At 36.1% G+C, this 26,032-nt stretch overlaps 1 protein-coding gene across 2 annotated transcripts in view; it reads right to left on the bottom strand.

Annotated features, from left to right (window-relative positions):
* tsc22d2 (TSC22 domain family 2) overlaps positions 1-25,486 on the bottom strand; it is a 32,093-nt gene extending 6,607 nt beyond the window's left edge. The window contains exons 1-2 of one of the 2 annotated variants that reach the window (XM_067395805.1): positions 23,267-25,486; positions 14,590-14,652 (exon numbers count right to left, since the gene is read on the bottom strand). In XM_067395805.1, the coding sequence (XP_067251906.1) occupies positions 14,590-14,652; positions 23,267-24,882 (1,679 nt within the window). In that variant the 5' untranslated portion in view covers positions 24,883-25,486. The remainder of the gene's footprint in view (positions 1-14,589; positions 14,653-23,266) is intronic. The other variant, XM_067395806.1, reaches the window with a different exon arrangement.
* Positions 25,487-26,032: the final 546 nt, after the last annotated feature.

Raw genomic sequence — 26,032 nt, 5'->3', positions numbered from 1 at the left:
CGCACTTTGTTTGTCATACAGTACTGCTGCTTTGTGCAGCAGATGACGTGGATCAGCATGTCACATGGCATTCGGGATTTTAGCATTCGCTTGTTTTTTTTTAACGGACGAAAGTTTCGAAGGCAGTGTGTAAACGTGATTGACATAACGTGAGGTTTTTATTTTTTAACGTGCGAAAATTTCGGACGTGAATTTCGGACTCAGTGTGCAAAGGCCTTAAGTTCTAATCTTTCAATAAAGTGGTTATCAAGATTTAAAAAAAAAACAAGTAAGCAGTTTAAAATATGATATGGATTCACCACCTCTGGCACTAGATTGACAGACATAAGTTTCAATTAAATGTTAAATTAAGAAACTTTTTTGTGCATCAGTTTTTTTGTGAAATTTATGCACTTTTTATGAAATCAAAATGCTGAATTCATGAGAGTTCATTATTGGAGGGGTTAGTATGGATGAGCATAGAATAGCTGTAAGTGACGGTGTCATGTAGTTCTTGCAAAATATGTTGACATGACATCATCTTGACATCGTCATTCTGAGCAACCTGTTTTACACAGTATAGTTTATGTGTGTGACGTCAAGTATATCTACATATTGCATTGTGACTAACAAAATAAAACTTGAATTCTAGCTGTAACTTTCCCCTTACAGTATAACACAGACCTTGCATGTCTACACGGGAAATTCAGTTCTGGAGAAAATACCAGGGAATTAGTAATATAAACAAACATGGATATATGTGGAGAGGAATACGTACAAACAATTCTTTAGAACTCACAGGGAATTCATACTTTAAAAAATATATATTTTATCTGAAGTCCAAACTTGATTTTTGAAATTGTTTCCTCATGATGAAGTTGGTTGGTGTTTCAATGTATGCAGTATGTTAAAGTTCAAAATCAAGTGTTTAATGTTGTTTATACAGTGCTCAGGGTAAATGAGTACACCCCCTTTGAAAAAGTAACATTTTAAACAATATCTCAATGAACAAAAATGTTTCCAAAATGTTGACATGACTAAGTTTAATATAACATCCGTTTAACTTATAACATGTAAGGTTAATAACATAAACTGAAAATTTTGTTATCCAAGTTAACACAAATTAGGGTGATGCAAAAATCAGTACACCCCACTGAAAAGTCTCTGGAGCAAAGCTAAATTTTAGACTACAAATGTCTAATTGAACAAGAATTCAACCACAGGTGAGTCTAATTATTCATTACACAGGTGTCCAGCACAGTTGACTATAAAAGAGTGTTAAAACCCCTTCCCATTTCATGCTGTCAGCAATGGCACCACATGGAAGAGAAATGTCACAAGATAATTTCTTTACACCAGAAAGGTGAAGGCTACAAGGAGATCAGCAAATCTTTACTTATCAGTCAGAATTCTGTAGCAAAAGTGGTACAAAAATTTTAAAAAGATGGAACTGCAACCATCTCACAGAGACGTCCAGGTCGTACACGTAAGTTAACACCTCGACAGGATAGGTCTTCTGATGAGAAGGGTTGAAGAAAATCGGCATGCAAGTTCACTGCAGTTATCTAAAGAAGTAGAAAGCCAAACTAGGGTGACTATTTCCCGTGACACAATACGGCGTACACTGCAGAGGAATGGCATGCATGGGTGCCATCCATGAAAGAAGCCTCTCCTAAAGTCCGCCAAGAGTTTGCCAGGGCCCATGCTGACAAAGATGAAGACTACTGGGACTCTGGAGTGATGAGACCAAGATAAATGTTTTAGGGCTTCAAAACTGTATGGCGTCGCAAAGGTGAGGAATACCAAGAAAAATGCATGGTGCCTACAGTGAAACATGGTGGTGGCAGTGTCCTTGTGTGAGGCTGCATGAGTGCTGCTGGTGTCAGGGAGCTGCATTTCATTGATGGCATCATGAATTCACAGATGTACTGCTCTATACTGAAAGAAGATGCTACCATCACTCTGTGCCCTTGGTCGTTGTGCACTTTTCCCACATGACAATGATCTTAAACACACATCTAAGGCCACTGTTGGATTTCTGAAGAAGAACAGGGTGAAAGTGATTCCGTGGCTCCTGATCTGAACCCAATCGAACACCTATGGGGAATTCTGAAGAGACAAGTTGAGCCTCACTCTCCATCCAGCATCCATTCTCTAAAAGAGGTAATTCTTGAAGAATGGAAAAAGATAGATGTTGCAAAATGTTGCCAACTTGTTCAGTCCATGCCTAAAGTCTTGGTGGTGTCATTAAAAATCATACAAAGGCCATACAAAGTACTAGATGTAGTAGTTTTTTTGTGGGTGTACGCATTTTTGCATCACCCTAATTTGAGTAAAACTGAAAAATGTGTAATCTAATTTATATTATTAACCTTACTTTCATGTTATAAGTAAAACAGATGTTATATCAAACTTAGTCTTGTTAACATTTTGGAAATTGTTTTTGTGTTGAAATATTGTTTAAAATGTTATTTTTCAAAAGGGGTGTACTCATTTATGCTGAGCACTGTATGTCTATGGGGTGTTTTTAATATGATTTAAGACAAACCATGTGCAAATTCACAAGTCAACACCATTGGCAAGTATTTTCTCTTTAAAACTGCAGTGATATAAAGACACTTTCAAAAACATGGTTTGAAATCACTGGTGATTCTGACGTCACAAACTACCTTGTAACCAATTCTGTCAACGTGCCCGAGGGCTTTAGCATATCATTAACTGACCACTCGCAGGGGAGTCTCAAGCAAAGGTTATCCTTGTATATTTTTCTGTTGATATGAAAAATCGGGTAGATTTAGCAATATAGTGGGTGTATGATGTATATTACGATGTTATGATGAACTATGTGCCTTTCTTCACAGACGTTCTGAGTTGTTCAAAGCGTTTTTAAGGATACTCATTTTTAGAAGACAGCTGTCTGACTCGCGAATGGGAACATGGTTTGTGTAACAGTTTGGTGCACAAAAAGTATTATTGTCGCTTTGTAATATTAAGGTTAAACCACTGTAGTCACATGAACGGTTTCATTTTTGGGTGAACTAACTCTTTAAGGCGGGGGGTCACATATGCAGGGTTTTTGGCCCAAAAAAAACAACAACATACACACACATATATATATATATATATATCAAATGTATATTGACACTAAGGCTGGGCATTGCTTGCAATTTGATTATTTGGGGCCTAATTTCCTCAAAGAAAAAAAAAAATCTCAACTAATGCTGTAAACAGGAGCAACAGTTGGTACATCATTATATTATTAAAAGGTTCAAATTAAGCTAAATAATTTGTAAGCTAAATATAAAAACATTATTTTAAAATGATTTTCGTTCCTTGATTCAACTTCTCACGTCAACTGTGCAGATATCAACAGCGCAACAATGTTGCCGGGTTGAGGTCACAAATAGGTTTGAATTCATATGATGTGTCAATTGCGCAAGTAGAATGAATTTCATACAAGATCTGGCAACTGGACAACCTTGGAATAATATATTTGATTATTCTTCTTAGAACAAGATTTGGGCCATACAAATTATGGGAAGATGAAAGGTATGTTGACAGGTATGTGGTCGGTACATGTGCTCTCTGCGTGAACTGAAGCGGTAACGCGATCTGTCACTCCACAGAGTGCTAAGAAAGATAAAGGATATAGTATATAATATAGTATATAATATTATATTATATTATATTATATTAATATATATATATATATATATATATATATATATATATATATATATATATATATATATATATATATATATATATATATATATATATATATATATATATATATATATATATATAGTTTGTGTGTCCTGGCGCTGGCCCTGGAAAGATTGCGACAGCTCGAGAGACGTCCATATGGTCTCACTACAGTGTATGGTAAAGTAGTCAGTCACTCCTTGTGTTTGATGAATAACAGGTAAGCCGAGGGATAGTAAAAAAATTACATAAATCTCTAAAATTATTACGCAATAGGCTAATATGTGTGTGAAGTGAAGGAGTGTAAACTGCAGCGCAAATTAAATAGCCGTGCTGTTTGTCTTTCTCAGAAATCAAAGCTTTGTAAAAATTATTCTAATACATAAATAAAATACTGCATCATAAACATTTTATACTATTTGATATGTATTTAAATATTTTAAACCTTACATATAGATAGACGATATGAAAAACAAATGGGTGAAAATTATGAAATGAGGAGCGCGTTCGTAAATCAAATAGCCGCGTTTCTCTTGCGTCTCTCAGAAATCAGCTTTGTCAAAAGTAGGCTGCTATCAACTAAAATACTACATCATCATACACACTTTCTACTATTCAGTCTACTTACATGCCTAAAACATTGTACTATATGATAAATTAATGAGTGCAAATGAATGAAATGAAGCGCGATAGCAAGACAAATGTAGGACTTTATTTTTTTCCGCAGCCAAATGCTGCACGCTGGAGATCCGGCACCGTGCTGGAAAACTAAGCTCTGGGTTTATGCTCGCCGCGTCTGCACGAGCGTGAAGGTGAGGGCAGCAAAATGACGCCATCGCGGTGTGGGCGATCGTGCGCGTTTGAGTGCATGAGACCCCATTTCGTGTGGCAGTATTTTTACAGTAGTTTTTTTTTTGTAACTTTGCACTTCTGAAGATGCACGACTTCTAGCCAATTCTGGCCGAGCAGGTACGTCTATACAGGCACCCACTTTGGGCTTGTAGCAAGATAAATAGCAGAACAGCAGAAATAAGCAAATAGCATAAATATTTTTTTTAATGAAAATATAGGTCCATGTTTAATAAATTAAATTAAAAATTAAATTAAAATGTTTAATGAAAATTTAGTTTTATACATATCCATATATTTTGTTGTAATGCCACAAGTAATAATCTCAGGGTTTACTGGATTTTACACAATTCTTTGGTTCTTTTGTAGTGTGGTTTGGTGAAGTGTAATAAAAACGAACATTGTCACGTGTGCCTTACTTCTCACCGCTGCTTCTTGATGGTTTGCATAGTAATTACTCTGAGTGTGCATGTGTACAAATTGTGAAAGAATTGAATAAACTCAGTTACCTAGCTTTCCTGGTAGTCTAAAGTAAATTAAGCTTTCTAAGAAAATTAAGTTTTCTAAGAGTGATTGAAATGATGGAGATGACGACTGAGCAGGTATTGACGAACAATCTACTACCCAATGACATGTTTTAAAAGCTATGGTTATTTTTATTTATTGCCGATTTAATTTATTGGTTATATTTATTTTATGTTTTTTACAAATGTCTTAAAATGCACATATGTCGATCAGAGAAATAAAAATTTTGTCTGGGGAGCACGCCCCGAACCCTCTTAACTTTCACGAATTTGGGACTATTGTACACCCCTTTGGATGTACTTCATACAAAAGTTTTAGGGGTCATTCACACAGAACATTTTTGCATTGATGTGACATTTAAAAAAAATTAGGCAAAAACAAAGTTTGTTCAACAGTAGTTCTTTGATCCACTTCAAATGTTGACTACTGTATATACGCATGTTTACATAGAAATACAATGGAAGAACAGTGCAGTCGAATGCAAAAATACATTCTGTGTGAATGCGATTTGAAACGCATACAGTAGCTCAGAGGGTATCTTCCCTCAGATGCCCTGTAAGGCATGTAAAGTTCATGTAATTCCTTCAGCTCCAAATGAAAGTCATGAGTGATTCATCCTCAACACCCATTTGCTGTAAACAAGTCCAGAGTCTTGAGAGACGCTGCTAATTAATTTGTTGAGCTGTTGCATAATGTTTTTGGGCTGCACACAGCTGGCCTGGAATCAATTACCTCCTACCGCTGGTGGGGGTCATGTGGATTCATGTGGATCACCCTGTGTTACCACCTCCATCCACATGGACTCCAACAGGCACCTCCTGCAGTTTGGCATAGTGCATATTGTAGCTTAGTTAAATCTTATTTAAATCTGCAAGCATTCATTGTTTTATAGTGACAAAGAGGATAGATATGCTGATGAATCTCTACACCATGAAAACACTTTATTGAATTTAACATTGAATAATTTTGCTTGTCAAACTGTCCAACAACCCATGCACTTAGTCAGCTGTCAACACTGCAAATGGAAAAAAAGTGTCCAGTGTAAAAGGGATACCTAATTCCAAGCACATGGTGTCCAGAGGAGGGGTTAAGTATTTATTTATTTTATTTATTTATTTATTTATTTTTTACAGTGAATCCAACGTCTAAGAACACACTGATTTGATTGAAGCTAGTCGTCTACATTAAAAGGAATCTGAAACTGACAATTTCCACATTGAAAATTGAAAAATCTTAAAAATCTAAGTAAAATGCTTTTTTAAAAATAAAAATCTTTAACAAATTGGATTAGAACTGATTTGCAGTGAAGTATAAATAGCTTGTTGCTGTCAAGGTCTCTCTAAAGAATTTATCTCAGTTCAGAAAATGGCTATTTGCATTTGCAGGATATTTTTTACTTTGACTACATAACACCGTTCAAAGTTCTGTCATTAACCAAATCTGGCTATTTTTAGATGTAAATACACAATTTTACATGTTGGATTAGCAGCTTCTTCATCTACTACGGACAAGCTATAGAAACTAGTTCACCATCTTTGCTCTGTTGCTTGCTTTCTCCATTCTAAATTTTAAAACAAAAGACAAAGGATGCAAGGCTGAATTTGTAAAATACTTAAAATCAACACTTTTAATCACCCAAAATTACACAATCCATTATTTGAACTCTGATGTTTAAGTCATTTTCAAGCAGTCAACAGTGTCCATCAATGAGCCAGTCAATGCAGTTTCCTAGAATATTCGTGAAAGAAGGTCAACCCAATTAAATTATTCATTAAAGGTGCCCTAGAATTAAAAATTGAATTTTCCTTGGCATAGTTAAATAACAAGAGTTCAGTACATGGAAATTACATTACATGTTACGTAACAGTCGGGGTGTACGCCCCCAATATTTGCATATGCCAGCTCATGTTCAAAGGCATTACACAAGGGCAGCCAGTATTAACCCTCAGGGGTCTGAGGCTGATTTGGGGCCTGGAGTTTTACATATTTTGACATGCCCTGACATTTGTGCTTTTTTCAGTACAAACTAGGCTACAATAATATGTAAGGAACATGTATGTACATGTTTGTATTTTTGAAGGAATAACGTTTATGCGTGGTTATTGGAAAAAAAAAACTTAAGTCACTGAAATAAAGCCAAAAAATATATATTAAATCTGTGTTCACAAGATTTCTGGGTATTGGAGGTTGTAGACTAGAGTTTTTGCTTCAAAATTATTATCATTCCTACTCCTTCATATAAAACAATAGAGAGATTTAAATTTTCTAAAACATCTTTGTTCAAGAAACACAGTATGCGTGGAGGCATGAATAATCATGAATAATGGGTGATTCTCACCTGAGAAGACAAAGTAATCGCATAAAAGAGCTCTAATGAGCTGCATAAATAATGAGGCCTTTCAGTCAGATAGGCTGTGCAAAAACCCTCTGTTGATCATGTCTCAAGCTCATCATAATGTAAATCAAACATTCAGAAAAAACAGCAATACTGTGAAATATAGTAATATTTCACAGTATAATTATATTAACTATAATTAAAATATAATGCATTTCTATGATACAAAATGTCTGAACAGTTATGTTACCTCTATGGCATTTCATATAGGCTTTTAGCTTAAAAAGCATGCACATTTGGAGAAATATTGATGGATTCTCATGTTTATGCCAATTTTCTATACAGAGGAGTATTTATTCATTATTTATTTTTGTCACTGTGAACGCTGGATACTGTGTTTACAATTCATACTTGCAGCAGGAGGGCGCTCTGTGCACTTTTAGTCCACAAATGCCAATGCTAAAGAAGAATAGGCAATCCAGGAAATAACTGAACTAACAGAGGCCAGAGATCGCTAACTATGGCTATTCAAAACACTTTTCAAGACAAAAAATACACGATTGAGACGATGTATGCACGTATTGACTGAATTTGCCTCTGAATAGCGTTGGCTCCGTGGGCGTGGCCGCATTAGCAGATAATGAGCTGAATTAATGACTTCTGACATGGCTCTCTTTTCATACAGATTACATAAACACAGAAGGTTTGTTTTCGATTTGACTTACACGATTTAAAACCTGACATTTCAACGTTTCTTTAGACACAAGTCAAATTTTTTTGTGATTAGTATTCACTAAGTTACAGTTCATTTTCTGAGAACTATCAGATTGGACTTCGTTCAGAGGGAGATGACAGATCATGCACCATGTTAGTTTTCTTTATTTTACAAAAAGCACAACATTTTGTTTTTACTCTGAGTGTACACAAATAAAAGAAGATATTCCACAGATTAAAATGGTGTATAGCTCTTAAATTGTATGTGCAACATTGACAGAGTATTTTGAGTCCCTTTCACACTGGTTAGGAAAAAAATGCAGTGATCATGTGCACAGCTGAATCATCAGACTAGGTAAGCAAGCAAGGACAATAGCGAAAAATGGCAGATGGAGCAATAATAACTGACATGATCCATGATATCATGATATTTATTGATATTTGTAAATTGTCTTTCTAAATGTTTTGTTAGCTTGTTGCTAATGTACTGTTAAATGTGGTTAAAGTTACCATCGTTTCTTACTCTATTCATGGACACAAGAGTCAACGCTATTATAATTTTTAAACATTTGCAGTCTGTATAATTCATAAACAACTTCATTCTTTATAAATCTCTCCAACAGTGTAGCATTAGCCGTTAGCCACAGAGCATAGCCTCAAACTCATTCAGAATCAAATGTAAACATCCAAATAAACACTGTACTTTGTACTGTACCGATTAGACATGCTGCATGACGAACACTTTGTAAAGATCCATTTTGAGGGTTATATTAGCTGTGTGAACTTTGTTTATGCTGTTCAAGGCAAGCCAAGCTCCATGGGCAGGGAGCGTGAGCATTGAAAGGGGCCGCAGCATGAATCGGTGCATAGTTAATGATGCCCCAAAATAGGCAGTTAAAAAAAAAATAAAAAAATAAAAATCTATGGGGTATTTTGAGCTGAAACCTCACAGACACATTCAGGGGCACCTTAGACTTATATTATATCTTGTAAAAAAAAAAAAAATGTTCGATGGCACCTTTCATTAAGTCCAACTGATAATCTGAATTATCAAGGACACCTTTAGAAAAAGCAAAATGGAGTGTAAACATGCAGGTTCACCCAAAAAAGAAAATCCATCAGACATTCTGACAGTCTTCTGTGGAACCAAGAGGGAGATATTTGGCAAACTGTCCAAACTGCTCTTTTAACTACTAAAAAATAAAAAAATAAAAAATAAGTAGACCAGTGGTTCTCAACCCGCGCTTCGCAAACCGTATGCGGCCCGTCACGGATGCAAATGCGGCCCATGATATGCCGATCACATTTAAAAAAAATAAATTCCAGTTTTATGTTTTATTTTTTTTTGTTTTGTTTGTTTTGAAATTAAATTCAAATGGATTAAATGAAAATAAGTTTGAACTGTGATTTTTTTTTGTCATATAAAATAATTTTGGTGATCATTTAGGCCTATTATTTTCAGACATGCGCAGACCTACTATACAGTTAACGAACACTTACGAGCGCACGCTTTGGCAGAATTCCAATAGTAGCCATTATTTTTTGTAAATTTAAGGATCAAATAAAACGAAATGAGAAACATACCAATGAACACATTGCAAACAAGAAGAGTTGTAGCATCAGCAGCGAAGGTAAGAAGAATGGAAGAATCAGTTTGCTGTCAATGAGCGAGATGGGCAGACTTTGTATGTTTTGTATATGCGAAGTACTTTACTACAGGGCAAACAATGTCAAAAGAAATGTGAATTCGATGTGTTTGTTTGATGTATTTTAATTTGATAAAATAACCACATCGCCGCACTCATGACTGCTGGCGGATGCTGCACGAGGGATTGCGACGTGACAGAATGCTTGATATTGTCAAAGATTGTAATTACAATGCGCTCAATGCTGAGAGTTGAGTAACATTTGCTTATTAAAGGTGTTTGGGGCCTATATAACATTCTGTCATAATTTGGTGACTGTTACAATGCTGTTGAAGAGAATTTACATCCAGAGTTAAATAGTTAAAGTGCTTGTATACATTTTGTGTATGTTCATTGAGCATTATTATCTGATTACTGTAATGCTAATGTCAGTAAGTTAGTTTGTATTTGGTGGAATACTTTTTCTCATTTTCTGTGACATGCTGTATATCAGGGGATTGTGTAATGTGAGTTTATTGAACAAGGGAAAAAGGCTGAGAACCACTGAAGTAGACTGTAACCGGTCAAGCTCAATAAGGGTTAAAAACACCATAATAAGTTGAGAGGGGAAGATTTTCAGTTTATAACTGACTGGTTTTCTTTCATTGCATGGAGAAGAGCAGTTTGAACATTCTGCTGAAAATATTTTTGTCTGCCAATCAAAGATTAGATTAATTTTGGGGTGAACAATTCCTTTAATATAGGCTAGCTATTCTACATAAATTTACAAATATATTGTAATTTTGGAGCAGCTATGACACATGACAAGATATAATTGATGGAGTTTAGTCTCTCTATCAATAATATATTATAATAATTCTAGAAAAAAAAAGCATTTGCACTTGATACAGACAAATGAGAAAAAGGCCATGCAAATATTCTCAAACAAAGGAGTTTCATGGAAAACTGCCTCTAACTACATGCCCTGGAGTGTTTGGATGGAGATAAAACAGCAGGATAAATAGTCAAATAAGCACAAGATTTGCTTATCTACACTGATATCTGTCCCATAAATACTGTAAGAGAGACATCAGAATACGAACAAGCATTTAACATTTAGAAATAAAGAAAAAAAAGACTTACAATTTACAATAAACTAACAATTATTCTCATGCTTTTCCTAAAAGTGCTGCAATCACCAACCAAGCAGTTAAATTGTTTTACATACAAAATGTTAACTTGTTTTATCTATTTAAAATTATCAAATGATCAAAATCTGCAGACATTCAGGTGAGTAACAGCACAAGAAAACACTCATTTAGACCTGGTTACAAAAGCATATGGGTCTCAAAAAAAAAAAAAAAAAAAAAAAAAGGCCTCAGATTTTCTTTCAGGGCAATGGTTGGACAGGTGTCAAAAGCTGAACATTGTGCTTCTGTGGGGACAGGAGCGAACATGTAGCAAATATTAGAAATCTGCTCTTGATATGAATACCATCCTTCCCACCAGAAGTATGAGTCACAATAATGTTAAACTTTCTGGCTCACTGTCAGTACAACCCTCCCTTTGTTCAGGAACTACCGACTTTTCAATCATAATCAAATGTCAATTTTTGCCTCTGAGGTAAACTAGTACTCGGTGTACTTTTATAAAACACATAAAACACCTCTAATAGGGAAATAGTTCTACAAATGACACATCAGACATTTATCAAGAATTCTTAGAGCCAATTACAAATTTGTTTTCAGCCATGTTAAACTCTCACATGCAGAGCGAAAACAACTATGGCAGAAGACGGACATGAAGCTGGAGGAGTTTAGCACTAAACAAGGAGCTACCTCTACAATCTGGAAATGGTACACAGATATATTTTCACTCGCTAAACATTCTGAGTGCTTGAGAGTTTCACGATCTGTAAAGCACACTATTTCAGTTCATCTCAATGAATGCACAGTGTATTTGAAGCACAGTAAACACTAGTTTGAGGCGCCCGACTTCACAGGCTTAAGCCTTGTCCCAGACTAAAATGCACATTTGAGCTGTCTTAACTAAAAGCAACTTGCACTGACATATCTTAAAATATGTAATTTGCATTTGTTTTGTTTCAAGATGCAACCAGTAATGTTGTTTTACTAAGGCACGTTTAAAAGCTACTTAAATGTCCTAATTGAACTAGTCTAAGCCCTGTCTGAGCAAAGACATTCTCTCTCAAGATCCATAAAGGTACTAAAAACATATTTAAATCGGTTCATGTGAGTACAGTGGCTGAATATTAATATTATAAAGCGACGATAATATTTTTGGATCTTGAGAGAGGAAATGACATTGCTCCCTACGAAGGCCTCACGGAGCCATCGGATTTCAACTAAAATATCTTAATTTGTGTTCCGAAGAAGAACGAAGGTCTTACGGGTTGGAAGGCATGAGGGCATGTAATAAATGACAGAATTTTCATTTCTGAGTGAACTAACTAATTTGGTGCAGAAAACAACGTTTTTGAAAGCATTTCAACCCCAGCAATTATAAGCGATACCCCCGGATGTTGTTTGGGCAAGTTATTTAAAATCCAATAGGTCATAGATTTATAGACTATATTTGTCATTCAAAAAGGGAAACCTAAACTAGAACTGCAGATATACAAACCGTAATCAAAGCTGTGCTCGTTTACCATTTTGAATATTAGTCAAGCCACATTCACATCCCAAACAGCTTATGTTATTATGAAAATATTCACGCATTGGAGTGCTCCGGTAAGATGATGTAAAATTTGAACAGCCTTCTGTTTGTACCATCTTGACTTCTTTTGCTTTTATTCTCATGCACTGACTCATGCAGTTCGCTAAACTGAACAGCCAATCAGTGATCTCTCTCAACATCGGCCCAATGCCAATTCAACATGCTGAATTGGGCAAATTCCATGTGACCAGAGGTGTAAAGTAACTAATTACAAATACTTTCGTTACAGTACTTGAGTACATTTTTACATTTTTTCTACTTGAGTATAGTTAAATTGTGGTACTTTTCCTTTTCCTTTAGTTGAATAATTTATACGAAGATTTGAACAAAAATACAAAGTATTTTGACAAATGTGCCAACGGAGCAAAAGGGCGAGCTGGATTTGACAGGCACTTTTCAAACTACTGCAGTGGAACATATAAGATTTCCTGGAAAGTTTATTACTTCTATGAATCTCACTTGTGGACTTTCTGCATAAGGGCGCCCTCTGGCTTCCAGTATGTATGAAACAAAAATTACATATTTCTAACATCAAAAAATTGAAAAATAATACTAAAGTACTTTGTAACGTAGTAACTTGAGTATTTTTTTCAGCAAGCAAACTACTTACAGAGCTCAACGCTAAGGATTTTTTCTGCTGGGCCAGTGGTTCAAATTTTTACTTGCCCTGCCGAAATTTTCCGGACCCCACAACAAAAAATTAATGAAAGTAAAAGACAAGAAAATGGGCCTATAAATTAAGCATAGTTATTGTTTTCATTGTTTTTGATACATTTAACCTCAATAAATAAGGTTATGACACCAAAAGTTACTAGATTAAATATTTTAAATATTGTTAGACAAATAAACAGTAAATAGTAAAATGGTAACAAATAATACAATTACGAGTAATAGCACAAATAAATACAACAGAACAAACATATAAATTAAATAAATGGTGCTTTTCAAGTTTTTCCATGTAGGTTTAAACAGAAGATTTTCAGGTACAGAAATTGTAATCTAATGTATAACTATAGAATAGATAACTTTATTAAAGTTAATCAAGAGCAATTACAGATGCATAAAAATGTTTTTAATGTTCAAAATATAAAACGTTAAATACTGTTATTTGAAATTTAAAAAAAATGAAGACACTTTAAATGTGAAATTAAAGCCGCCAGGTGGTGGCAGCGAATCACTGTTAATGAGCGAATCATTGAGATGCAACTGATTCATTCAAGCGGCTGATTCATTCAGAAAGTGTTGCTCAAAGACGCAAAACAATTCTATGGACTTTGGAACTATTTTCGTTGGCGAAATACATTTTAGACACCAAACGTCTGTTTCACTGTAAGTCACTTGATATTAAGTTCTTGTTCATTAAATTGTACGCTAAATAAAATAAATATCACATTTGTACACATGCTAATATTAGGAAAAAACGGCGCTCTTTGGGTAATATTGATTAACTTTATTAAATTATATATGAAATATATACAGGGGCATTTTTGCCCCTTATCTTGAATTTTGGGGCCATTTTAATAGACTAAATCACACAGTGAAAGCGTACACTTTAATATGCGCACACACTAACGTTACTCTGACCTACTAGATTATGTAGACTATGTTTTTGTAAAGTGAGGGACATACTCGATAACTTCAGATCATTAAATCAACAATTACGATATTACAGACGATATATAACGCAACCCTACAGCACTGGCCCAATCGGGCAAGTGATCGGTGCGTCTACTGTCCCGAACGTCGTTCACACTGGCCCCGGGCCATCGGGCAGTCCTTATTGTCGAGCCCTGTACTTATGTACTCTTAGTTGTCTCATATTTTTCAGTACTTCTACTTGTACTCAAGTAAATTATTTCTTAAAGTAGCAATACTTTTACTTAAGTACAGTTTTTTAGTACTCTTTCCACCACTGCTGCTGACATGAGCCTGACTAGAGCCGGTGTGTGGAACACATCGCAAAAACTAGCCCAACAGACGTTCACCAGCAGCTGACCGTCGGCTTGGTGTGTCACGGCCCTTAGACACTTGACCTGAAACCACTTCCAGACATGCCATGCTCACTCCATGCACACTCACAGTTGCCAAGAATGCAATGTAATACACACACAGTGATCATACCCATCACTGATGGCCTTTGACCTGCCGTTTGGAAAGGCTTGATAGAAAGCTGTGGAGGGGTTCCTTACACATACAGAAAAGAGAAAGAGAAATATGAATGAGCTAAAATATAATGTCAAAGGTTTAGAGGGATTTGCTTTGACTGTAGAAAATCTAAAAAAAAAAAAAAAAAGTGCTTTGAGGCCTTAGGGGCTTTTGAAACAAAGTTGAAGTGTGTCAAACAGCACTGGCGTCAGAGCCCCCAGAAAAAAGCCCTGAAGGATTTAGAGTTCAGAATGAATATGCCAAACAGAAAAAGTCAGAACAGCCTTTGAGTTAAAGACATATATCCCCTAAACAAATGATCACATTGATTTGCAGCCAAGTTTATACAGCCTAACTAAAAGGAGATTAATTCGATTTTCTGTGGTCAATCATGCAACACACTGAATGTTACAAAGTGACCATTATCCTGTGACCAGCAATGACTTGACTCATTTATTTTAAATCAGGCTTCACTGGTGTTGAGTTTCTGTACTAAAAAAATCTGTATGGCATAATTATAAAATCTAAAGAATCAAAAAAAAAAAAAAAAAAACCCCTGCTTAAATGTGGTCTTGGACCAAACTTTTGATAGAAACTGTAATTTGTTTTAGGAAACAAAAAAGGCTCAGAAAAGTTTAGTTTGCTTTGCATGGATAACTAAACTGGATTACGAAATAAGGGTGAACAATATAATACCTCAATTAATTAATTACCTTTTAATAAAAACACCTTGCAAATCATTGCTAGGCTAAGACTGCAAACTGCAAAGAATCTGCAAACTTCTGAGTAAGTACCTGTGGATTGAATTCATTACGAAATTTTATAAAATGTTTTAAATGGAGCTGAGAATGCTACATTCTTATATATGCATGAATGCAATTTTGGCAATTTAGGCAAAATGAATACATGTAATAATAAATAATAAACAAACATGAAAACAGAGGGAGGAGGGGGTCACTTTGAGAATGATAAGCGAGCAAATTGTGTTATCAATAACCAATATCAATGATATCACACCACACATTTATGCTTGTAAACTGGGCACAACATTTTTAAAGAAAAGCAAAAAAATAAAAAAATAAAAAAGGGACTCCAGGGATTTGCGCTCGAACTCTGAATACAAAAATCTGTAATGTTTCCATGTGGGCTTGTTCATGCTGAAAAGAATTGCATAAATTTAACCAAAACAGAAGCAAATATGGTGAAAACGTGGAAACTATCAACTTTGTGGAAATATTCTTTCATGTTTCCGCCAAAAGATGACGACTCATGCTATGGAATTGCCCTAGGGAGGTGAAGCTGGCAGAGGATTACAGAGAAACAGGTTTTTGTACACAGAGGTGTAATAACTCTATAGCACTAAAAACAATGAATCTATAGAAACGGTTGTGGGGGTGGGGGGAACGGTTCCCTGGTAGAAATATAGTTCCGGGGAATAAAAGAAAATAAAAAATCAATTCAATCTGCAGCAACAGTGTAAAAGTAGCCCAATTCCTTGGGAAAAATGTGGACTTGGCAACACTGTCTATAACATTGGGCCATATAAATATGACCTCTCTAAAAAGTGGTCCAGTGAAACAATTTATCTTATGGGCAAACATTTCATTTTCTTTTCAGAACAAGTTTAAATACATGTATAAAATTTAAAGACTTTAATGTTCATCCCTTGCATTTAGTGAAAAAGTTACTAGTGAAAAACTTTCAAACAATTATGTAGTGTAATTCACAATGCAATTCCATAAGCAAGTACAAAAGAAAACTATTGTGTGATAAAATATTATGAATGTGATCAATGATAATGCACAACCTAAATTTGCTTGAAACAAATAGAGGTACAAAGGTACAAACAGGGGAAGTATTGTTACTGATGAATTGAAATTAATTTTATCAGTAACATCACTTCCTCATACCAAAAAAAAAAAAAAATTCTAAAATCACAGAGTAACGTCTAACATGGCAATCTGCTGGTTTGTTTAAATATACAAGTTTTTTTTTTTTTACTTTATCCATCATAATTTGGTTAAATTACCAATGTCAATTTCTAGTATTGTACATGTCATAAGAAACTAAATATATTCCACTTTATAGGAACTTCCAAGTCACAAATACTAAGAAACACAAATTACTTAAATCAACAGAATCAAATATTGTCCCTAAACGCTTTCCCAAATAGTCAAACATATTTGCCTGAACAAAGAATTTCATATAGAGCATTAGAGCTGAAATGTTGTGAATTCCCAGCATGCATTTCAGCATGAATAAATTATGCAGTTACTGTTATAGGATTATTGTTTTGCTGTTAAATAATCATGATTACAGTATTGACCAAAATATTTTGTGATGATTCTTGCCATAATCAAGCAGCCTATTAGGGTTACCAAAAAGATAAATCAATTTAGTGTTGCTAATTGTAAATATGCTGAACAAGCAATCTGTAGAAGAGGTCTTCAAGGGTCCAAAAACCAGAGGTCCGACCAGAGTAATTTAAAATATTTTTTTCCAAATTAACCCGAAAAGACCCAAGTTCTTTTAAACTATTTCGAACATGTAACAATTCTATGACAGCGTTATCTCTAAGTACTCTCGGAATCTGCATTTCTGCATGCAATGGACTCTACACACGGTTGCTTCCGCATTAGACAACGAGCGCCATCAGCATGGATTAAAATAAACTTTAATTATCTATTGGTCAGGTAAATAACATTACGCCAAAAGTTATTGGACGTAATGAGGTTATAGTGATGAGTGATTCACATTTCAGCACTTCAGCACGTACATCAAGTGCATTTTTAAGAAACGCACATAGAAAAGAAACAATCATTTGTAACACATTCGCACACAGAAATCCATCCTATAGCTATAAGATCCATCAGGAAAAACTTTGCCTCTTCATTATGCTGTGTTCATGCAGGGCATTTCTTTTTTGAGTGCAGAAGCCTTTCATCGGAGATGAGGTAAATGGCGTTGCAGACAATACTGGCAAATCCAAATCCACTGGTCACAACTGAAAGCCTAACTCATAAATAATTTGTATCCATCAGGCAGGTACGGTGGCCCAGTAGTGCACAACACAACGAAATTAAAAAAAAAGCAAACATAAGTTCACAACACAACGAAATCGAGCCACAACACAACGGAATAAAGCCACAACACAACGGAATCAAGCTACAACACAACGAAATCAAGCCACAACACAACGAAAATGCTTCTGACCACTAGGGGGCTCTCAGAGCTCGGTAAAGTTAGTTTTCCTTGCCAATGTTCTATAAAGTCGGCAGTAATATCAATACCACAATTAGTTTTAACAGTATGTAACCACTGTATATCGACATTAAATATTAATTCAAAATCACCTACGTGCAAAATAGCTACATATTTATACCTGTGAATGATTTGACGCGCTACCACAGAGCGCACGCTACCATGGCGCATGGTGAAGGTAACGTCTGCCAATTCCACCAAGTGGTTAAAACGTATAATTTGTATTCATTAAAATTACTTATAACATAAAAACAGACATTCAAATTCCAAAGCTTCTCAGTCTTACCAACAGGAAGTAACAAGCTTTGGAATTTGAACATGTCTGTTTTTAAATGTTAAACAAAGTCATTGTAATCAATACAAATTATCCTTTTTAACTACTTGGTGGAATTGGTGGATGTTCCCTTCATCATGCGCCATATCGCGTCAAATCATTCACAAGTCTAAATATGAAGCTATTTTGTGCACGTAGTTGATTTTTAATTAATATTTCATGTCGATATACAATGTTTACATACTTAAAACTAACCATGGTATTGATATCTTTGTAAGACTGTCGACTTTATAGAACAGTGGCAAGGAATACTAATATTACCAAGCTCTAAGAGCCCCCAAGTGGTCGGGAGCATTTCCGTTGTGTTGTGGCTTGTTTCCATTGTGTTGTGAACTTATGTTTGCTTTTTTAATTTCGTTGTGTTGTGCACTACTGGGCCACCGTAGGCAGGCAATAATATAAAGTAATTCTAAGTAAGTAAATAAATAGATGAAAATAATGGAGCAGTGGCCAAACAAGTTAGCAGGACACTGGAATTTTTCCTGACTGACTGCGGGGCTGCACTGTTCACACTTCAATGTCGTTTATGTTCAGGTCCAACCGGGTTCGAAAAAAAAAATGCCATCGGGTCGGACTCGGTCTGGTTTTTCTTTTAAAAAAATTAATTTAAAAATATTTATTTACATCGGAGAGTTTATCAATATGCCAAAGTCATGCCCCCCAGTAGTAAACCATTGAAATTTCGGAACACTTATGACATAACCAAGCCTCATTTACTGAAATCACATGACTGGCAGTTTGATACACGTTCTGAACCACTGATTCAAAACAAAAGATACATAAAGCTTCGAAGTTTCATGAAGCAGTGTTTTGAAATCGCCCATTAATAGATATTGTTGAATAAAGTCGTTATTTTCTATCTTTGGCACAAAAAGTATTCTCTTTCACTTCATAACATTAAGATTGAACCACTTTAGGCACATGAACCGTTTTAAATACGTCTTTAGTAGCTTTCTGGGCATCTGAAAGTGTTAATTATCTTGTTGGCAATGCAGGTCTCACTGAGCCATTGGATTTTATCAAAAATATCTTAATTTCTGTTCCGAAGATGAACAAAAGTCTTACAGATGTGAAATGACATGAGGGTCGAGTAATTAATGACAGAATTTTCATTTTTGGGTGAGCTAACACTTTTATGGCAGTCTTCCGCACATAATGGAAAAATGCTTAAATACTGGGAAAAACATCGGTAAAAAGATATATCTCTAAATGTTAAGCTATTCTGAAACCTGTAACACATTGTCTGCAAATCCCGAGGCATTCATGATTGCTTCAAAGGTGATGCCATTTCAATAAGTCAATAACTGATTCATCTCTTCATATCTGTTAAAAGGTCACTTCCTCTTTCTTATGGTGTTTATAGGGGAACTGAAAGTGATGAGTGAAAGTCAAAATTATCAAGCGCCATTTCCAGGGTACTCAGTGGAGGAGGATATGCTACAAAACTGTGACATCTTGCATCATCCTCAGTTAATACAATAATCTTCAATATCCTTAACTAGTGAAATGCTGGTGTGATTATCTCAGTCTAAAAGGTAAGAGAAAAGATTGTTTGGGACAAATTCCCCTTTTAATAGCAAAACAAAAGCATTCTCCATAGTATCAAGCCAAAGTAAAACTGAGCTGTCACAATGTCTAGTTTCCAGTCAACTTGGTGAACATCACTGGCCATTTATGAGTGTGTGTGCATTTAAGCCAACAAAAGTAGAAAAGCATATGAACTGCAATCAGTGAAAGTAAAAAGCCATTTTAAAAAACTTGCACTGCCTCAATCTTTATTTTTTTATTTTTTTTTAAACCTTGACACCATTTGGCGCCCATGTTGCAATATTTCCGAGTATTCTCAAAATAACACACAGATCCTGCAGTTCTTTCTGCATCTCAGTTCCCTAATCTGTGCTGCACCAAAGTTAAAGTCTATGCAATCCAAAATAAAAGCCAATAGTACAGTAATATAGTAGCAGTAGTACTAATTTTGTTTTAATAAAATCAGCATAAAGTACCTACAAAAATATTAAAATGAGAACTGTACTTAAGAAATCTACTCTATAATTTAAATAAATTGGTTTAAATCAGCTTAATTATCATTAAAATAATATATTGACGAAAATGTCGACCTCTGAACACTTTTCAAAAGCGTGTCAAAAATGGTGACAGCATGTACACAGCACAGAATGTACAGATTTCTCTTGGAGTCCTACCAACTGCTGACAGTAAACAAGATCCATTTGCAGCATAACATCATGCAGATGTTACACATGTTTGAAGGCCTTATCAGTGCTTGTGCATAGACTGTATAGCAGCTTCTGCAAATCACAAGATAGGAAACACACGCTAACATCACCTAACCAGTCTAAAAAAAACAGCTCAACTTCTGATGGCAAGTGTATGAGCAGGAAACAGCAACATCAGAACAAATCTTTAGGAATTGGACAATGCATTGGGTAAATTTGATGTGAATTTTTTTTCCCCCCACAAACACAAAACAAGGTCACTTAAGCCAGATACTAATAGGGCTGGGTGATATAGCCAAAAATGATATCACAATATTTTTTCCATATCATACAATATCAATATTTATCACGATATTCATTTAGCTACCATTAATGAGCAAAAAAAAAATGCTTTCCACATATTTGTTAGACCCTGAGAATGAATGCAAACATGTAAAATTGTTTGGTCACAATTAAACTCCATAGGGTCGCTACCCTTTAATTTAGGGCCCCATGAAATCCATTTTATTTTTCCCTAAATTCTTTGTTTTTTATGTGTGTGTGTGTTGATTCTGTGTTTATGATGCAATATATATATATATATATATATATATATATATATATATATTGATGTAATACAAACTGTATATAAACTAACAATTGAATCAAATGAAAATTAAATATGAATAGCAATTAATTTACAACAAAACATTTTTTATATTTGGTCAAACAAGATGCTGCACAACAGAACTGTATAAATTTAAGACGGATGAAAAATATTTTTGTTGTATGACATCCCTTCAAATGATATTATTAGTCTATTACTTTGAGAAGTACATTTTAGTATAGGCTACAATATTTCTGTCATAATTACTTGAAGTTAAACAGAACTTTTATTTTGATGGTTTATCGTGAAGATCTTTCATTTTTAGTTTCAGTGTGTATTTGACGGTAGTTTTTCTCAAATTAAATGGTAAAAAGCTTGAAGTGACTCTCAAAACAACTCTGGAGATGAAGATTATGCGTTCACGTCCTCATATTGAGATGGCAGATGCTGAAAACACTGTGAGCGTCACATGCGAGTTTGTGTATCAAACATAACCGCAGCGTTCACGCGCAAAAATCACTTATTAGCAACATGCACTGACTGGCTGCTGTCACATTTATTTCTGCTGTGTGAAAGTCCATATCAAGTAAAAATGTCCTGAGCTTATCACTGTAAATTTTGTGATATGAAATGATATTGTTTATCGCCCAGCCCTAGATACTAATATGCCAAACCTTCCAAATGTTTTACCAATGAAATGGTGATTGTAACCACTTTACACTTGCCTTTTTTTAAGCAACTTGGAGCATGTGCATAAAGCTTGCACGCTGTATACAAACTTTAGTAAAGCTTAGAAATAAAGCCTTACTTTAGTAAAACTAATAGGCTCAGTAGCTTCTGCAGCACAAACACAAGCATGTAGTCCACTATTGTTGTTGTTGTTGTTGCTGTTACGTGACATGGCGGTGTCTGACTAGGGTCGAGAAGTGAGGGGATGACATCATCGTTTCACAAAATAAACTGATTGGCTGTACACACAAAAACACAAGGGTCTTTTCATATTTATCCACTCTGGGTCCCGGTTTCAAAAAATAGCGGTTTCATGCTCTGAAAAAGCCGGATCCGTGAGGACGAAACTTTTTGCGTATACAGCTAAACTCGTCTCTGTGTGGACAGGCCCTTAGTCTTATCCTCACATGTAAAATAGTCTTGGTATTTAGGTCAAAACAACTTGTAGAACATGATTTGTAAAAAATAAAATATAAAAAAAAAAAAGTTTCAAATACATATGAGAAAAGGAGTTCATTACATTTTTGAAAAATTCAGAGGGCACAATTTTCCTATCAAAGTATTCTGCACTGAAACAGAGCTTCAAGGCTGATTTATGAGCTGGGGCCTCATGTATAAAACTTTCCGTAGACTTCATCCTAAAAGTGTATGTACGCATAAAAGCCAGATTTTGCGTATGTACAAATGTTTTCATAAAAACATTTAATGATTTATAAAACAATGCATACACCAGAACCTGCGCAAAATTCCCTTTATAAAACGCATTCAGCGGAAGATTGTGCGTACGTGCATCTCCATCCCGTCTCCTCTCTGAAATAACCATATATAGAGCTTACAATGCCTAGTTTTACTATGCATTGCATCATCTGCATATAATTTCCATGCATATTCCTATCCATGTTTAACAGTACAAGACATCATGAAAATGACTATAAATGCAGTCAAATTACTTTGCTAAAAATCATTCACTATCCTCACTGTCATGTTTTAGAAAAAATCAAAACTGTATAAAATACTGAACTAAGTTTATTTTATATAAATCCCGATACGTGCGTGGAAAATTGAGTATGCACATTTCAGTGCCTTTTTTTGTGCTCACGCAACGTTTATACATGAGGCCCCTAGTGATTTTAAATCGGGTCAGGTGCGTAAAATTAAGGAGACATCCAAAATGTGCAATTCTTTGGGGTTTTCTGGGACTAGGTCGGTGGAAAAAAAAAACACCCACAATAAAAGAAAAGCCCACATTGCAACATGTGAGTCAATACATACATTTTGACTTGAACTCGACCTTTTTGACTCGTACGTACATTTTGACTCAAACTCAAGAAAATTAGGACACGTTTTCAAGGTAACATGCTTTTAAAGTTATTCTAAAGAATATACTCAATAATGTAATACCTACAAGAGCTGCAATAAAATGTGGCTTACTACAATATTTTAATTTTTTATTTTGTAACTATTTTCAATAAAACATCAAGGTGAGCACATGAAGAATAAAAGGTTTACCTGTCCTCATCCCCATCAATGGGAATAGCTATTCCAAACAGGCTGTTGACAGCAGGTGTGGGAAGCTGCAAGCCCTCAGGATTCAGGGGTTTGATGGCATCTTTTCCTATTAGAACAGAACTCTGGAGCAGCATATCAGACTTCCTCTGGTTTTCATCGGCCTGGGCAATGCCAGTGGGAAGCTGGCTAAAGATATTGGGGGTAGTCTGTGCACCCAGTCCTACTACTGAACCGCTGTGGACTACCTGAGGCTGGTTCTGTTGGGGCGGTACAACAGGGACCGGAGTCTGTTTTGGCATGCTCTGGGGGGTATTAGAGGCACTGGACATAACAGGCACATTTTGCACACCAGGGACCACAGCATGGGGGCTGACAGACACAGTTACTGCTGGCTGAATGAGCGGCACTGGTGCCTGTGAAGCAACAGCTGTGGCTGACACAGTCCCTAGAGCAGCGTTGATGTTGGACTGCTGTAAAAGCCCCTGAACATGCTCTGGCTGGCTGATGGGGAGCCCTCTGCCATCCACAGGCTGAGGAACTAATCCAAGCACATGAGTGCTTCCTGCTGCTGGAGTCATGACAGGTGACGGGCCCTGATTCAGTTGGGTCACAAGCGGAAGAGAAGTCATTGAGACAGTCTGGGCTGATGAACCAGGAGGTTGATGTTGTAATCTATAGTCAGCCTGATTAGATGGAACAACAGTCTGAAGTATCTGGCCAGGTTTCTGTGCCTGTTTACCTGGGTAAAATGGCTGTGGCTGAGCTGTAGAAGGCATGCTGGGAGATTTGACATGTTGAGCATGGGCATCACCGAAAAGGTTCTGGGCTACAAGCCCTAATCCCTGCTGCAAAATGCCAAAAGTTTGCTTCTGAAGGTCCACAGGAGGGTTTGATGGTGCAGATACATAACCGCTATCAGTATGTGGTTCTGCTCCAAGTGTCGAAAGCGAAATATGTACAGCCACCGATCCTGCGAGTCCTAGTCCATCCCTGTCCGCGCTGTGGTCCGTGGTGCCAGCGTGTTTAATATTATCCGCAGTCCGACCAGACGAGGAAACATCCGTATCTCGTTCATAAAACTCAGTGCAAGTCCACCTACCTCTTTTAAAGGGTTCACCTGTACCATGATCTAATTTGATGACCCTGAATCGGGAACTGCAACTACTTACTGTGGCAGAACTGCTAACTGATGATGCCTGTGATGTGCTGGATGGGGTGTTAGATGCAACTAAAGGTGAAGTCTGGGAAGATACGGAGGCAGGACTCATTTGGCCAGCTGCCCCACTGACTGCACGAACATTTGGGTTTATATGAACAGCACTTGTATTACGAGAACCAGGTACCGTCGTTATGGGACCATCTTGGGCGCTCGCGCCAGCTGTTTCAGCTTCGTTATGTAGGGGTTCGTCCGACAAACTGACGTCACACGCCTCCGGCTCGAAATCCCCACCTTTGGACATGTCATATATCTCAGAGGAAGACATGTCCTCAGTTCTTGACTCGTCCGGGTCGTCCAAACTCTCGGTGTCATCCGTGATGCTGTTTGCCGCCACCTGCGCCTGCGTTACGCTGGTGATCTGGAAGCAGCTCTTCTTTTTCGACGGCATTTTAGACATTTTGATCGCTTTAAGTATGTCGCTCTGATTTCGACACGTCAGATTGAAGCGTACACGTTCAATTTAAACGTAGTAACACGATTTATATGAAAATATATCATATAATGTTCAGTTAGCTTCAAGCTAACTCAAGCTTCCCTCCGAGCTCCGTCAGTGCGCGAAACTTACGTCCTCATCGCGGCATTTTTAGTACTTTTAATCCTTTCAGTTGAAACTCATAAAGCTCCAAACACAATGACAGCTTTATTCCAACTGTGTTTAATCTTTCCAAACCCGTATCAGTATTATCCGTGGCCTAAATGAAGGCCATGTCCGGTTGTGAGAGTTTCCCTCAGGCCGCTCTCGCGAATGAAACTCTCCAGTCGCTGGACTCACTCGACTCTGAGGCGCCTTCAGTTTTCAACACTCTCCAGTCTTCAAAAGCACATGTCCTCCATGAAACATACTGGGTATACATCTCGACACATGATAGCACACGTTTACTATCCGTTTCTGGCGGTAAAACAGTCTGTTAAGAGTAGAATGATGGTTTGTCAGTCTGTCTGCTGTCAGTACAAATCACGAGCTAACGGCTCCTCTTCCTCTGCTGTACACAAGATGGCTACGTACCACACGCGCTGAACTATGGGTGGATTGCGCATAGGCGTACTTAAGTCAGTCGGGAATACCGATCACTACGCATGATTCTTGTTTTCTTATCAAAATCAGACGGCATAAATACATTTTCACATATCCCAAAAAACTTTTTTTTTTTTTTTACACCTTTTCTTCTTGGATTCTGATACTATTATTTTAATAATTAATTTATTTAATTACTTGTTCTTCTGTAAACGGTGATTAAAAAATCCACACAATGGAATTGTGCACTGCAAACAGTCCTGTATTATATTCTATTATACAGCATTACACGTTATAAATATTATTTAAAAAAAACAAAACAATATTTTGTTTTAGTTTTTCCACCAAGGTTATTTATTTACATATCTTACATTTCTAAAAAGGGTCATTTATTTTTGTTGATTGCAGCTGGATAAATTCTGAGTCATACACAAGGGGATTTTTTAGGTGGTTTTATGTAAATTTGGAAAACCAGACAGGACACTACCAAATAGGTTTTCTGTTAGTTATGGTGGAAACATAAAAAAAAAAT

The sequence above is a fragment of the Chanodichthys erythropterus genome, chromosome 10, assembly GCF_024489055.1.
Source record: "Chanodichthys erythropterus isolate Z2021 chromosome 10, ASM2448905v1, whole genome shotgun sequence".
In the NCBI taxonomy this organism is placed as follows: Eukaryota; Metazoa; Chordata; class Actinopteri; order Cypriniformes; family Xenocyprididae; genus Chanodichthys; species Chanodichthys erythropterus.
Note: the sequence above shows the minus strand (reverse complement) of the source record. Positions and strands in the feature narration are given on the sequence as shown.